The following is a 15,568-nucleotide window of genomic DNA, read 5'->3' as shown; positions in this document are numbered from 1 at the left end:
TCCCACATCACAGACGATAGGAAGTCACTGCCCCTATGGTTTATTCTGATTCATCCAGTGGCTCTGGAGAGATCAATGCCCCCATCATCCTCTCTCAAGAATCAAACCCACGACACAGCTTGGGCAGAACCCAAAATCGTCTGAAGTCCATGTGGGAGGAGTTAACGCAGGCCTGACAGCAGCGGAGGTGAGGCCACGCGGGGTGGAGTCCAGAGAAGAAACCCGACACGGTAAAATTTGGGGGGATTCAACTATTTAGTAAAAGATATTTCTTGGAGGTGATCTTGAGGGTTGAGCTACTCCAGAGAGTGGTGATTAAAGTCATGTAGTCTGGGTCAAGAACAAAGGAGGCGTGTCTCTGTTGGGTTCTGAAGGGGCGTGGTCTTATAATTGCTTTGCCTGGGAGCAGAACCCGAGAGGGCAGATGACCTAAGGGGGTGGAGTCTTGGGGCGGAGCCTAGAGTGGCGTCAGAGGGGCAGAGCCTGAGGGGGCAGAGTTTCATGGTCATGGGCTGTGTGTGACATGAAGGTTGGAGGTCTAGGGCAGAGAAGCTGGAGCTGTAGAGTCCTACAATATCTTCCCGTCCTTTATCCATCTTCCTCTCCAGTCTGTCCTTAGCATGGACTCAGTTTTCTTCTATGGTTTTTTGAATCCAGTCTCGGTAGTGGAATACACTGGTGTAGACAGCAGGTCTCTGGGGTCTGGAACACGGCTCAGATCCCCCAGACACTATACCTGCCAGGGTTCCGTTGCACACCAAGGGTCCCCCAGAGTCACCCTATGCATGAAGAGCAGAGCTGTTAGCTGGATCTATTCATGAGAATCGAAGCTCCCTTCTGAGAAAGCCTCCTGTTTCCTGCTATTCAACACCCAGGAGGCCTGGTTTAGTCTCTCCTCCCTCAGACCCAGGAATAAAAGCTCACACATCTCATCCTCACCCCACCATGTAGCATCCTGGGCTCCCAGAATCCCTAGGATTCAGCCTAGATCCCCAGGACCCTTCTTCCCTAGGTCCTGGAGTCTGTGGTTCCAGCCATCTCCTGCCCCAAGGTCTAGAAAAAGGCTTCCATCTCCCTGCAGGGGGTGGCTCACCTGGCAGGAGCCTCGGCCGCCCTCCCATAGGCCAGCACACAGCATCTTCTCAGAGATGTGGCCTGGGTACGCCCAGTGACAGAGCTTGTTGTCCAGGATGCTGATGTTGGCGCACTGCAGTGTCATTGGGTACTGTACTGTTGGGGAAGAAGGCAGAGGATGGAGGATGTTCCCAGAATCCCAGACAGCACCCTGCAGCCCTTTCTTCCCCAGGACTCCTGCAGAGCCACAGGGCCAAGACTCAAGATGGAGGTAAGAGATGCCAACCTAGACAGCTGCAGAAGAACAGCTGTCTAAGTGGGGAGAAGACCAAAAGGGAGAGGGAAAAAGAGGGAAGATGTGTGTGTGTAACTCACAGGGATGAATAGAGACCAGTGAGGGAGATGGACACCCCTGAGGGGAAAACCACTGTCAGAGGCAAATGGCAAGGCAGACATGCAGAGAAAAGAGTCCAGAGATGTTGACAGGAAGTGGACAGCACAGTGGTAGTACTTGATTTCTTGCAGACAGAATCCCTGGGGTGTAGCCTCTACTACTGCTCTGAAGGGTAGCCTGTATTATTGATCCTGCCAGGTGGGTGCTACTTTAAGAATGTAAACACCTTTTTTGCCCATTCTTTGAATCTTATTATTTGTTTATTTATACTTTTTTTTTGTTTTTTGAGACAAAAATCTCAATATGAAGCCTTAGCTAGAACTTTCTATGCAGACCAAACTGGCTTCGAGTTCCTAGAGATCTGCTTGCCTCTGCTTCCCAAGTCCTGGGATTAAAGACGTGCACCACCATACCCTGCCCTGGATTTTCTGTGTGTATGTATGTGCTTTATGCACACGTGTGGGTATACACAGCTGCGTATGAATATACAGAGGCCAAAGGAGGACCTGTATTATTCCCTTGAGACAAGGTCTCTCACTGAATCTGAAGCTAGGCTGGGTGCTAACACATCCCAGGGGTGAGGCTGGGAGGGAAAAAGGGAGGAGGAGGATGGGATGAAGAGGAGAGAAAAAGGAGAAGGAAGAAAGGAGGAGGAAGAAGGGGGAGGAGGAAGAAGAAAAGAAGGAGGAAAGGAGAAGAAAGGGGGAAAGAGAAAGGAAAAGGAGGAGAAAGAGTAGAAGAGGAGGAAGGAGGAAGAGGAAGGAGGGGAGAGATGGAGGAAGAAGAGGGAGAAGGAAACGGGGAGGGGAAGAAGAGGAGAAGATGGAGGAGGAGGAGGAGGAGGAGGAAGAGGTGGAGGGAGAAGAGGAGCAGAGCGGGGAGATGGTAAGAAATGAGCAGGCTCAAGGGCATGTCCATACATTTGGAGCTGGACACGCTGCCCCAGCCGGAGATAAGGCACTGGGAGCCCACGGTTGGCAGGCTCTGGCTGAGGCGGAGGGGCTGCACAGCTGTACTCATCTGGACCTTCCTGGGTAGCCGGATCAGCATGATGTCATCATTGTGGTCGTTGGCAGAGAGATCCGAATTGAACCCAGGATGGGGGAAGAAGTCTCTAGCCAGAAGCAGCTTCTCAGAGCCCTCCCACTGCCACAGGTGATGTTCCCCAAGGCGGACCCACAGGTACCTGAGGACAGGTCAGAGATCAGGCTGGGGACAGGTGGCTCAGTCCCCCTAAGGTACTGTGTACCCCTCCACAGCCATATACCCTCTCTGAGGCTCTTAGCCTACTTTTCGGAGTCCCCACCTTCTTCCCTATTCTGGGGCTTCAGTGGTGACTGGGTCCACGAGTACCTTGTGCATGCATGGGGACCTCAGCTACCACACAAACACAACCTCACCCCTGCCCCCACAGGTCTGGTGGCTTCTGTGGGAGTAGCTTTAAGTGTTTTTAAGATGTGTCTGGAGGGAGGTGGAACATGGAAAAAGTCCAAGTTTTCCAATATGCCTTAAGCCACTCCCACCTGTAGTGTCCTTTATTGCCCAGGCATTTCTTTTTCATATCTGACCTTAGGTTCTTCTGCTGCAGCCCCAGAAAACTTGTTCTGTTCTGAGTCCATGCTGTGGACAGTTGGGGACTTCCCAAGGTCTCCATGTCTCCTAGCCTCCAACCTTTGATGGTGATGATTGAAAATTCAGGGTTTGGGGAGTGTGAGGTGTTATTTCTGTGTCTACCCCTCTCTGACAATCTGGGGGTGTGGAAGCTAGCCCTTTTGTGCCTCTCTTGACTCTTCCTGCATTTCCACAGCCCTGCCTTTTCTCCTCTTATCTCTGGGACTAAATCAACATATCACTCTCTCAGCCCAAGATGGTGCTAATCTTGGAGGGATGCATATTGGGAAATTCCTGGCAAGAATGTTGGAACAGCCTGGGTGACCTTGGCCAGGGGCAATGAACAGAGAATTCTTTCACCTTATGGGATCCAGGACCCCAGAACACCCAGAACCAGGATCCTAGAATTCTAAGAGTCTAATACCTCGTTGCCCATGCTTCTGAATTCTGCGATGCTCAACTTAGCGAACTGTATTGATTCATGCGTCTAACATTCTACATCTTATTCCATCACAAAATCTGAGATCTTAGTCCTGGATGAATGCCTGTCATCCAGCACTCAGGAGGTAGAAGTAAGAACAGGAGTTCAGCCGGGCGGTGGTGGCGCACGCCTTTAATCCCAGCACTCGGGAGGCAGAGCCAGGCGGATCTCTGTGAGTTCGAGGCCAGCCTGGTCTCCAAAGCGAGTTCCAGGAAAGGCGCAAAGCTACACAGAGAAACCCTGTCTCAAAAAACCAAAAAAAGAAAAAAAAAAAAAGAAAAAAGAAAAAAAGAACAGGAGTTCAAGACCATCTTTGGCTACATAGCAAGTTCAAGGCCAATCTGGGCTATCTGAAACCCTGTCTGAAAAACAAACTTCAGGATTTTAAGATTGTCTGCCTTAAACCTAATGCTCAAAGATTCTAGACTCCCAAGTCTAGGACAGTAAGGCAAGGGTTTCACCAGTCAGTTATAAACATTTGATTCAGAAAACGTTGAACAGCCACAGTTGACAGCCCCTGAGAGAAGCCCTCTTGGTCCATAAGACTCTGCAGTGGTGGAATTCTGGGACATTAAACCCACCAGATTTTTTTTTTTTTTTTTTTTTTTTTTGGTTTTTGGAGACAGGGTTTCTCTGTGTAACTTTGCACCACTGCCTGGCTAAACCCACCAGATTTTACATGTTCATCAGTCTAAGCTTCTAGAATTCTCTCTGTTCCAAACACTGGCTGAAAATCTAATACTTTCTGACCATAGGATTCTAGAGTTTTCCCTTCTATCTTTCTCTAGGTCTTTCTCCATCCATCTTGCTTTCACCCCTCCCCTCCTTCCGCTCCCATCACTCCTTCTTTTCCCTTCTCTCTTCATCCTTTCTCTTTTCTGTTCCCTCCATCACTCCCTTGCCCCCCCCCCTTTCTTGAGAGAGTCATATGTATCCCAGCGGGCTTAGAATTCTCTGTGTAACTGTGGATGATCTTGAATTCCTGGTTGGGCTAGGATGCCTATAATCCCAGCACTCTGGGGAGGCAGATGTCTGTGGCTCTCTGTGTTCCAGGCCAGTCTGGTCAAAATTGCAAGTTCCAGGACAGGCAGGACTACACAGCAAGACCCTGAAGAGCCTACCTGTTGAGTCTTAGAATAAGGTGTCTGAGCAGGTCCCTAAGAGCCCTGGCCTGGTGTCAGACCTCTTCTGCCTCCAACCCTGAGCCCCCAACCCCCACCTCAGCCCTTTCCCTCCTCCTGGTTCCCAGCCCCTGCTGGGCCTGGCCAGCCCTGGACACTCACGGCTTGCGGCAGTGGGCAGCTGTGAGCAGCCATCGGTCACTGATGAGTGTGGCTCCGCAGAGCTGCCGGGTGAAGTAGAAAAGGCCCGCCTGCCAAGGCTGAGAGTGGAGCTGGCATTCCCGGGCTCCCACGGCGCGGGTGTTGGCTCCACAGTGGCCTGAGGTGCGGTGGAGGACACAGGGGTCAGAACCAGCAGGCTAGGGAGAGCTTGAGGAGGAGGATGCTAGGGAGTCCAGAGGGCAGAGGACACCACATAGGGTAGCATGGGGTTGGAGGGCATGGGGCTGGGCTTCTCACCTGCCAGCAGAGAGAGCAACACCAAGGTGAGTCCCAGCTTCATGGCCTTGGGCGCAGGTCCAGCAGCTGGGCGCCTGACCTTCTTATGGTAAGCCATAGAGATCTTCCTTCCTCCTCCCCGGGGCCGCCCCTGTGATTAATCAGGGTTGAGAAATGTCCCCGGGGGAGGGGACAGTCTGATGCCAGGGTCCTCTGGGAGAGAAGGTGGGCGCAAGAGGGACTCTCCATGAGGGCTCCTAGCTTAGCAGAATAGGCTAAATTCGAAGGAGGTGCTGGGCCTTCGAGAGGTTCTGTCAGAGCCTTAAGAGGGTGGGGGTTCACTTCCCATGACCTCAGGCTGTGAGATCTGAGTCCAGAATGTTCTGTGGCTTGGAGGAAGAGGAGGAGGGGATGGGGAGGAGGAGGAAGAGAAGAAGGAAGAGAAAGGGAGGGAGGAAGAGCAGAGAGAGGGGAAGGAGGGAGGGAGGGAGGGAGGGAGGGAGAGAGAAAAGATGAATGTATGAGAGAGAATGAACGAATCTCTCAATGATGCTCTCTCCACCAAATCAAACCTGTTCTGGGACTGGGATCAGGGCTCCTTCCCTCAAGCTTACAGCCTCTCCTGTGGTGTTGAGAAATCTGGCTCCATGTCGACTAACCCACTCTTGTCATAACCTTCCCCATAGTCCCAAGCACCCCAAGAACCCAGGGACTCAACTTCCCTGGTACCAAGCCCAAGTCTCTCCCCTCTTCCCCCCTCCCTCTAACACCCCCAGGGCCTCACACCTGCTGCATTGTTCTTACCCATCTCCCCCACCTGTATTTTGTCAGTCTTTGCTGCTTTTCCCTCCCAGCATGGGGTGAATCCCCTGGAGAGCCCAGACTGGGTCTGACTCATTTCTGTCCCTAGTATCACCCTGTTCTGGGTGGGGCTCTCTGGAGTCCTCCAAAGATGCCAATGATTGAGTGGATGTCTTTCCCCATATCCTTCTTTTTCTGATAAACTCTTACTCATCTTCAAGCCTCAAGCTAAACGCCCCTCTGCTGGCATGCCTTCCATGCTTTCTCCAGGCCGAGGCTGACTTGGCCCTGACTGGCCCTGTCCACTTTCTGCTGCTCAGGAGCCTGAATATCAAGTTGAGATCTGTTCCCTGAAACACCCCTTCCCGGTGACATTGCACTCTGAGCTGGACAATCTGTGCCCAGTTTTCTTGGGGGTTAAGATTAGATGCACGACTTAGTTGCCAGGGCTGTTAAATGACAATAATAACCAGAGCTGCAGGGAGGGAGTGATGGCACTAATTAACAGATGTTACTCTCATAAGAACCTGGGGATATGGTTCAGTGGGTAATGCATTTGTGTGCAAACCTGAGTTCAATCAATGCTCCTGTTTAAAGCACACACACACACCACCACCACCAACAACAACAACAAGCAAACAAACAAACAGACAGACAGACAGACAGACAGACAGACACCATGGCTCATGTGCTTTAAATCTCAGCGCTGGCAAGATGGAGATAGATCCTGGGGGCCTGCTGGCCGGCCAGGCTAGCCAATCTATGACCTCTAGGTTCAGTCAGAGGCTCTGTCTCAAAAAACAAGGAGGAGCAATGAGAAAGCTTGACCTGGGTAAAGGTGCTTGCTGCCAAGCTTGACCTGAATTTGATCCTCAGGACCCACCTGGTGGAAGGAAGAGAGAATTGAATTTTACAAGTTGTCCTTCAACTCCACATGTGCACTGTGGATACCCCTCAGCCTCCATCCCATGCACACCAATTAAAAATAATAAATGTAATAAGGAGAGGTAGTGGGGCTGGAGAGATGGCTCAGGAATTAAGCGCACTGGCTGCTCTTCCAGAGGCCCCGGGTTCAGTTCCTTGAAACCACCTGACGGTTCACAGCTGTCCAGCCCCAGGGGTCTGTGTTCTCTTCTGGCCTCCTGGGGTCCTGTATTCACCCAGTGCACAGACAGATGTGCAGGCAAAACACCCCCACATAGGAAATAGATAAATACTTTTTAAAACAGTTAAAAACTGATATTTTCAAAAGGAAGAAAGGGTGGAGATCAAGAGATGGAGACAAATGATGTGGACCTCTGACCTCCACATGCACACACATGTACACGTGCAATGAACACATACACACATACAAAAAAAAAAAAAAGAAAAAGAAGCACCTGCTATGTGAAGAATGGTCAACAAACTGTCTTCTCATCCACCAAAGAGCCCTGCACAGTCTTCAAGTGCTCGTTAGCCAAAGGCACATTTACTCCGCATTCACTCGTGGCTGTCTCAGAGAGCTGGGACTAGATGCTGCGTGCTAAGGACTGCACATGTGCTTCAAGAGCATATTCTAGGGGCCGGAGAGATGAATCAGTGGTTAGGAGCACTTGCTGCTCTTCAGAGGACCCGGGATTCCGTTCTCAGTACCTACATCGGTAGCCTGTACAGTGACTTTTAACTCCAGATCCAGGAGATCTGACGCCCTCTTCTGGCATCCGAAGGTACAGGCTCATCTACACACACATAAAATTAAATAAAGATAAAATAGATCTTTAAAAAAAGTAGATGTTAATAGCTATCCCTTAAAAAAGGATTTATTCTGTGTGTTGCAGGTGTTTGTTAGTGCCAGGCCTCACTCTGGCTCTCACATCAGAGCAGCAAGGCCTCTTTAACTGCTAAGCCATCTCAGCCACCTTTTAAAAATTACATTTATTTAATTGACTGTATGTGGGCATGATGCAGAGCATGTGTGGAGGACAAAGGACAACTTGTGGGAGTCATTTCTCTCCTTCCACTATATGGATGCTGGAGATCAAACCCGGGCCATCAGGCTTGGCAACAAGCACCTTTACCCGCTGAGCCATCTTGCCGGCCCCATCATCTAGAGTGGGATTTTATTTTTAAAAGTTAGATTTTTAGAATTTTATTTTATGGCATGAATACTTTTTCTGGATGTATGTATGTGTATAATGTGCATGCCTGGTATCTGCAGCGGTCAGAGGAAGGTATTGGGCCCCCTGGAACTGGAGTTATGGATGGTTGTGAGCCACCATGTGGGTGCTAGGAATTGAGTCTGAGTCCTCTGGAAGAGCAGCCAGTGCTCTAAACCACTGAGGCATCTCCAGCCCCTCAACAGCCTGAACTTAAATAAGAAGTTTGTTTCTATTATCTTGTTTAATATGCAGAAGTCTAACACAGCCGATAGCTCTGTTTCAGGTAGTAGGTTGCAGTAGTGTGCAATGAGGAGGACAGTATCAAATAAAGAGCTGTCAAATAAGGAGCTGTCACCGGCGCCACAGAGGAACTGGGGTGAGCCACTGAGATCTGAAACCAACATGGGACACTTGGTCTATGGCAACCCAGGAAGGCCTCCTGGAGGAAGTGACCTGAATGACAGGAATGTGAGACTTGCCTGTCTTCTTGACCTAATGAGCAGCTTCCTGGGGGTAGGGCTTGGTTGGAGTCATCTCTGGGCCTGGCAGAGGACATGGGTGAATTACCTCCAAACATGAGGCTGGTCTGCAAGACCCTCCTTACTCTGCTTCAGATCCTCAGATGACACACAGGATTGACATTTCCTGAGTGTGCTAATGGTGTGGCATGGGGGAAGAGCCACCAGAAGGAGGCTGTGGCTCAGACTCCATGTTCTGACCTTGGACATCAACACTCTGTGGGCTTTGCTGGGAACAGGGACCTTTCCATGTTCATTATTTTCTGCCCTTCCCACACTGGGCCTGGCAGACAACAGTCTCAATTAATTGGTGTTTGGAAGGGGAAATGTGCTGATCGAGTAAGTGAACACCTTTCTCTATATCCTTTTTCTGATGAACTCTTACTCATCCTTCAAGACCCAAACTAAATTCCCCTCTGCCAAGATTTCTGTGTTCCCTTTATTTAGGTCTAGGCTAAATCAGGCTGCTCAAACACATTTCTGTTTCATCTTGCCTCTGTGAAGAAGTCCATACACCTTTCAGAATAGAAACATTTACCCACAGACCATAGCAGGATGAGGAAAATAATCTCTTTGACAAAACCCTCAGAGCCCCTTAACATGGGGCACAGTTTTCCCAACTCCCACAGGGTGGCTCTCTGCTCCACCTGGGAGTGGGCATGGGATGCTGCATGGGACCCCTAGGAAGGCAGAGAGTGTGTCAGGTGACCCAAAGCCAGGCTAGTTCCTGCCAGGACAGGAAGAACTGGTGTCGGGCGGACCCAAAAATGAGACCCAGTGGAAAGGGAAGAGGAAGTGGTTAAATGATGCTTCCAAAAGCTTAGGGGAATGGAGAATCTGATTTTCCCATCAGACTTGTGGAGGGGTAGGAGTGAGGCAGGATAGAAAGGGAAAATGATGGAAGAGGGGTCCCTTACTCCAGAGTCTAGCTGAAGTTTCTCACTAGCTAAGAGCCAGGGCTTCCAGCACAATGAACCAGTTGAGTTGTTTGTTTGTTTTAGTTTTTGTTGCTACGAGTTATGTTTATTTATTATTTTAAAATCACGTATATTTGTGTGTGTCTGTAGATAGGTACATGGATATGCGTGTAGGTGCCTGGGGAGGCCAGAAGCATCTGACTCCTTGTGTGCTGGGAACTAAACTCAAGGTCCTCTGCAAGAGCAGTACACACTCTTAACCACTGAGCCATCTCTCCAGCCCATATTGTAAATCTGAGTTTTATGTGTATTGGTGTTTTGTCCACCTGTATGTTTGTGCACCACATGCGTGTCTGGAGACCAGAAGAGAAGGGCATCAGAGCCCCTGCAACTGGAATTACAGCTGGTCCTGAGCTGCCAGGTGGATGCTAGGAGTTGAATCCAGGTCCTCTGGAGAGCAGCCCACACTCTTAACTGCTAAGCCCTCTCTACAGACCCTTCTTTTCTTTTCTTTCTTTCTTAATATTTTTTTCACATTTATTTATTTTGGGTGTATTCCCACATGTGTGTGTCACGGTGTACATGGGATGGTCCTTCCACCTGTGTGAGCCATGGAGCTAACTGGCTGGTCCAATATTTCTTTTATATAGAAGTATTTTCACATAAGAATTCTAAACTCACAGTAATCTGGGCCAAAGAACCAAGTGTGTCTGACCTGGGGCCTCTCTCCTCGCCTGAGGACTTTCTTCCACAGATGAGGCCCCTGATCTGGAGTTCCACGTTCTCTTCTGTAATCCCACCAGGTGTGCCCAGAAGCCACCCTGTGATCTCATTTAGATGTAATGGTACAATTATATGAATATAATGAGATATCATATAATGGTAACTCCAAACTCCATTGAAAATCCCATTTCGGCTATTGTTAAAACCAATGAGCCAGATTCTTCTTCGAGAAGCCCTAACCCTGGGGCAGGTGAGATAATCCAGTGGGTAAAATCACGTGCCGCAAGCCTGAGAACCTGAGTTCGATCCCTGGAATCCACACAGGGGAAGGAGAGAGCAGACTCTCACAAATTGTCCTTTGACCTCCGCACGCACGCACGCATGCACACTTGCACATCTGCATGCATTCACACACACACACACACACACACACACACATAAAAAATGAAAAAAGAAGGCCATGCTTATGGTCTTAGGTGTATTCTACTTTCTTCCCAAGCGCCTCTCTTTCTTTTAACCCTTGTGCTTAAAATCTATGATAAAAATCTCTTGCAATAAACTCCAACTTGGGCCAGTAAGTTGGCTCAGCGGGTAAAGACACCACCAAGCCTGACAGAATCCAAGCCTGACAGAATCCACACATGGGATGGAAGAACTGACTCCTGAAGTATCCTCATGTCTATGCATGTGCCTACATACATGCACATAAATAATTTTTTAAATGAACAAGATCCATGGAGACGGCTCAGCAGTGTTCACCCACTGAGCCAGATAACTGAGTTCAAACTCTGGGACCCATACGGTAGAAGGAGAGAGCCAAATACCTCTGACCTCCATACGCGTACTATGCTGTGTGCACGCATATGTGCACACACGACATATGTGTAATTTTAAGAAACAAAACAAACCTCCAACTCTACTGCACACTGGCTTGTCATGAATCCAGTTTTACCTGAACTGAGGTCCCTAAGACATGAAAGGACTCTGAAGATGCTGTGGGTGGCAGTGTGGAGCCTCTTCCTTGTTCCTGACACTTATGAAGGCCGCCCTTTTGTGCACTCACTGGCCCTGATCCCAGACAGAAGCACACACTCTGGAGGTCAGATCAGGTAGTGTTTAATCAGAGCTCACCAGACTGTGTCCACGTCTCCGAGACAATTACCATAAAATCCACACATGCACATTCCATCACGGTCTCTATACAACATATGTAAGAGGTAGACAATTCATTGTCCCCATTTTTCAGACAGGAAACCAAGGCACAGAGAGAGTACCAGGCTTGCCTCAGTCACACGGAAGAGGGAGGTAGAGGAAGCCAGGTTGAATGACTCTGATGACGCTCAGAGACTGGGGGATTGCCAGCTTCCTTGAGGTACTAGAAGTTTCTCGGCCACCATTTCCTGCGCTTGTGAGCAGAGGACAGGAGTGGGCAGGGGGTGAGGGAAGAGGATGCATGCTCAGAGGTGTGAGTGGGCATGACAGGATGGAAGGGGGTGGGGAAAGAAGGGAGTGAGAGGCTGGTCATGGGGAACGAATGACTCTCTGGATCCAGGGAACGTATTTGCAGATCTCAGTGTAGACAGCTGGATGCAGGGTGGCACCACAGGGGTAAATACCCCATGAGAGGATGCCATGCAGAGTGTTGTCACACACCAGCGGTCCACCAGAATCACTCTGAGGGTAAGAGGAAGGAGACACCATGAAGTGAGAGCTGCCACTGTCTGGAGGGCTATTGATGGGCTGGGACACAGAAGATGCTGGCCTGGGGCTGGGGTGATGTTATAAGTTGGGGTGGTATGGCGGTGCAGAGTTGGGAAGAGACAGCGGAGATGTGGTGGGTTTGCAGGAGTGATGTTACACGTTGGGGTGGTATGGCGGTGCAGAGTTGGGAAGAGACAGTGGAGATGTGATGAGTTTGCTTTTGGAACTGTGGCTCATCAGAGGTGAGGGGACCGAGAAGGATCAAGCACAGGGGTTGGTAGGGTGAGAAATGGATTGAGGGAGGAAGTAGGTTGAGAAAGGGTTAGGAGCAGGGAGGGCTGAGGACTCGGGAGGGCAGTGAGGAAGGCAGCCAGCAGAACCAGCTCTTTCTCTGGCCTGATGCAGGAGACAGACATGCTTCCTGGCCCGTCCTTACCTGGCAGGAGTCCTGGTTTCTGTCCAGCCCAGCACAAATCATGTTGTTGGTGATCACGCCCGGGTAGAAGACCTCACACTGCTTCTGGCTAAGGAGAGTTACCCTGGAGCAGCTCAGGCTCCTGTTGTACTTCACTGAGAACAGGCGTCACACAGGGACCAGTCAGCCCTCTCCTCCAGACCCGGGAGTCCAGCCCCAAGCCTTCCTCCTGCGCACCCAGGGGACCTAACCCCACTCATCCACCCTTAGACACAGGTGTGCAGACCCCTGGGGTCCTCCCTAAGCCTCCTCCCTCGGAATCAGGGCCCCAGCCCCAGCCTCCTCCCTCAAACCCAGGAGTCCAGCCCTCCTCCCTTAAAGTACACTCCTTCAGTCCAGTTCTTGCCTCTGCGGGCGGCTGTGGTCCCCCAGCCTGCGACCTGGCACTCCTGCCCTGGCTGGGCGCACCGGAAGGGCAGTTGCACAGGATGCACGCTGGGCGTTAGCACGACAGGACTGCTCAGCTTCAGCATCATGAGGTCGTGTTCATCTGAGCGGTGTGGCAGGATGGGGCCTGAGCAAGGCTGGTACTTGGGGTGGAAAACGGGGGATTTCGTGGACCGAAGCTGCTCCTTTTGGAAAAGCAGCAGGTGATCATCCCCAATTCGAGCCCTCAGTGGCCTGGGGGAGAGGGAGGAAGAGTCAGGTAGAGGTAAAGCCTTCATGGAGACAGAGCCTGCTCTCAGTCCTCGGGTCAGAGGGTCTGGACGTGAAGTGGGGCTCCTGAGATCAGAGAAGTCTGGGAGAGAAGCTATGGCTGGTCCCTTGGGACTGAAGCAGAAGGCTAGGGTCTGAACCCCTGCGTCTGATGAAAGAGGCTGGAGCCTGGAATCCTGGGTCTGGGTCTGAGGGAGGAGGGCTGGGGACTTGAACCCCTGGGTTTGAGGGAAGAGAGTAGCAATTTGAGGGTTAAAGGCTGATGTCTCAACTCTTCGAGTATGCCCGCCTCTCCCTTCTCCGTGTCACCTGGTCCTTTCTCCCTGCGGGACAGGCACATGACGACAGATTTTTGTTTTGTCTTAAATACTGACTATGACAGGCCCTGATTTCTGCGGACAGGTGCAATGGGCCCACAGAATCCTCGAGTCCTACCTCTTTTGTAGCATGGCAGCTGCCCCTAACCCGACCGGAGCTGGGCGAGTGCCCGAGCCCCATCCTCCCCGCCCTTCCGTGGCTGCCTCTGGGGCAGCCCTTACTTCTTTCTCCAGCAGTGTGCGGCGGTGAGCACCCAGCTCCGGTCCACGAGGACACCCGCGCATTGGAACTGGAGGTTATGGAAGAGGGAGACCTGCCAGGGCTGCGAGTCACGCGTGCAGCGGGCACTAGACGCCTCAAGGTCCACGCGCGTGGCGTTTCCCGGGAGCAACAGCGCCTGCGCGGCTGGGTAGAGAAGCGGGGGGGCCGGGGATCAGGGCTCGCCTGGCCGGGGCTAGGTACCGGGTCGGTGCCGAGCTTCACCGGATTGGCCTGTAGGGGGCGCAGCTGGATCGTGAACCGTGGGATAATTAGGGAACCCTATGAACTGGCTGCAGAGAGGCGTGAAAGGGCAAGAGGGGTTAGAACGGAATGGGACGAAGACACCCCAGGACTGAGGATGGAGTAGGAGGACCTGGGGGAGACCGTGTGTAAGAAAGGCAGGGCTTTACCCTGCGGGGCAGAGACCAGATGCAGGCCTAGGACTGTGGTAGGAAAGGGGCGGGGTGCAGAGAGGAGCATGGACGGAATCAGTTGGTAGTAAGGACGGAATACAATGGGGCGGTAAAAGGAAGAGAGCACAGTGGAGCAGTGAGGGGCGGCGACAGTGTTGGGGGCAGTGAGGAGCTGGAGACAGGAACACAGTGGGGGCAGTGAGGAACTGGAGACAGGAACACAGTGGGGGCAGTGAGGAGCTGGAGACAGGAACACAGTGGGGGCAGTGAGGAGCAGGAGACAGGGACTCAGTGGGACAGTGGGACAGAACGCCGTGAAGCACTAAGCAGGTGGAAAGGGATCTGAAGGAGGGAAGGATAGGTCTAGTCCGAGGATGGGAAGAGGCACATCAGACTAGAAGACCTCGTTTAGGAATAGGCAGGGATGCAATGGGTCTGCAAGGGGTGAGGAGGAAGCATGCAAAGCAGGAGAGGCAGAGAAGCTGATGGAGCGAAGGGGCTGGGTTCTGTTCCAGTGGGGCGCGGCACCTAGGGACAAGAGCCCACTCGAGGATGGATCTTTCTTGGAATGGCTATGTGGGTGCCCGGCCCCCAGGAGGGTGAGCTAAGTATGGTTGCAGCGACCATACTCCCTCCTCCTCCGGTCCTGGTCCTTCCCTCCCGTCGCCCCCGGCCCCAGGCTCACCCCAGAGTTGCACCATCAGTAGCGGCAGCAGCAGCTTCACTAGGGCCAAGGTGCTAGAGGCAGTGGAGAAGTAGAGGAGCGGGGCCCTCATGGCTGACACCTGGCTTCCAGAGGCCGGAGTGGAGGGCTAAAACAGATGTTCAGTCAAGACCCCTGCCTCGGAGTGCCTGGGTCTCAGCGGGACCCTCTCCAGGAGCGCTCAGTCCTCGCTCCTCCAGAAGGGAGCGGTTTGTGCCCCAGCCTTTCTTGGCCACCAGCCACGCTGAGCTCCAGGTCCACTCTCCTTCGTGGGTGGGTGGGGGTCCTGCTCAGAGCCCGTGGGAGCCTCTTCCTAACCTCAGAGCTGAGGGACTTCCCCATGTTACAGGGAAATCAGGGCTACAAAAGGGTTCCTGCCCCGTTGCCCGAGGGTCCCCACCCATCCTCACGCCATCCACCCCAACCAGGGTGGGGTGCATCCCGCTTCACCTGGGAGTCGCCAGTGGGAAGAAGGGAGAAAAGTCAGAAGTGTCTCTTGCCCTGTAGTGTGGGCTGCAAACAGTCCTCTGACCAGGGACCCCTGGCCAGACCTTCCCTTTTAACCCCCAAGATCCCGGAAGCTTCCCCCACCCTCCCCTCGGGGATTCACTCCCTCTCTTTCCCTCTCCCTAATTATAACGTGGGTGGGGCTGGCACTCAACCAGGGCCCCAGATTCCTGCTCCGGGAGGGGCCCTGGAATACAGGCTTCTGCCGGTGACAGGAACACCTTTTGGAGCCGGCTTCCTTGGGGGTTCCCCCCATGCCTGGTTCTGAGAAGCGTTCCCAGGTGTGGTGTGGTGGGGGGGTGTCCAGTCTTCTGGGA

The 15,568-nt window shown here is 52.1% G+C and overlaps 2 protein-coding genes across 2 annotated transcripts; both read right to left on the bottom strand.

Annotated features, from left to right (window-relative positions):
* Positions 1 to 159: 159 nt before the first annotated feature.
* Positions 160 to 5,183, bottom strand: Klk9 (kallikrein related peptidase 9). Its single transcript, XM_059253415.1, has 5 exons — positions 5,141 to 5,183; positions 4,844 to 5,000; positions 2,389 to 2,654; positions 1,094 to 1,230; positions 160 to 779 (listed from the first exon to the last, which is right to left on the bottom strand). The coding sequence occupies exons 1-5, from the start codon at positions 5,181 to 5,183 to the stop codon at positions 627 to 629; spliced, it is 756 nt and encodes a 251-aa protein (XP_059109398.1). The 3' UTR covers positions 160 to 626.
* Positions 5,184 to 11,737: 6,554 nt separating this feature from the next.
* Positions 11,738 to 14,817, bottom strand: Klk10 (kallikrein related peptidase 10). The gene is made up of 5 exons (XM_059282272.1): positions 14,727 to 14,817; positions 13,589 to 13,772; positions 12,739 to 13,013; positions 12,354 to 12,487; positions 11,738 to 11,890 (listed from the first exon to the last, which is right to left on the bottom strand). Exons 1-5 carry the CDS (start codon positions 14,815 to 14,817, stop codon positions 11,738 to 11,740), a joined length of 837 nt encoding a protein of 278 aa, XP_059138255.1.
* Positions 14,818 to 15,568: the final 751 nt, after the last annotated feature.

Source organism: Peromyscus eremicus, chromosome 1 (genome assembly GCF_949786415.1).
Source record: "Peromyscus eremicus chromosome 1, PerEre_H2_v1, whole genome shotgun sequence".
Lineage (NCBI taxonomy): Eukaryota > Metazoa > Chordata > Mammalia > Rodentia > Cricetidae > Peromyscus > Peromyscus eremicus.
The sequence above is the reverse complement of the archived record's forward strand: the minus strand, read 5'-3'. Positions and strand labels throughout refer to the sequence as shown.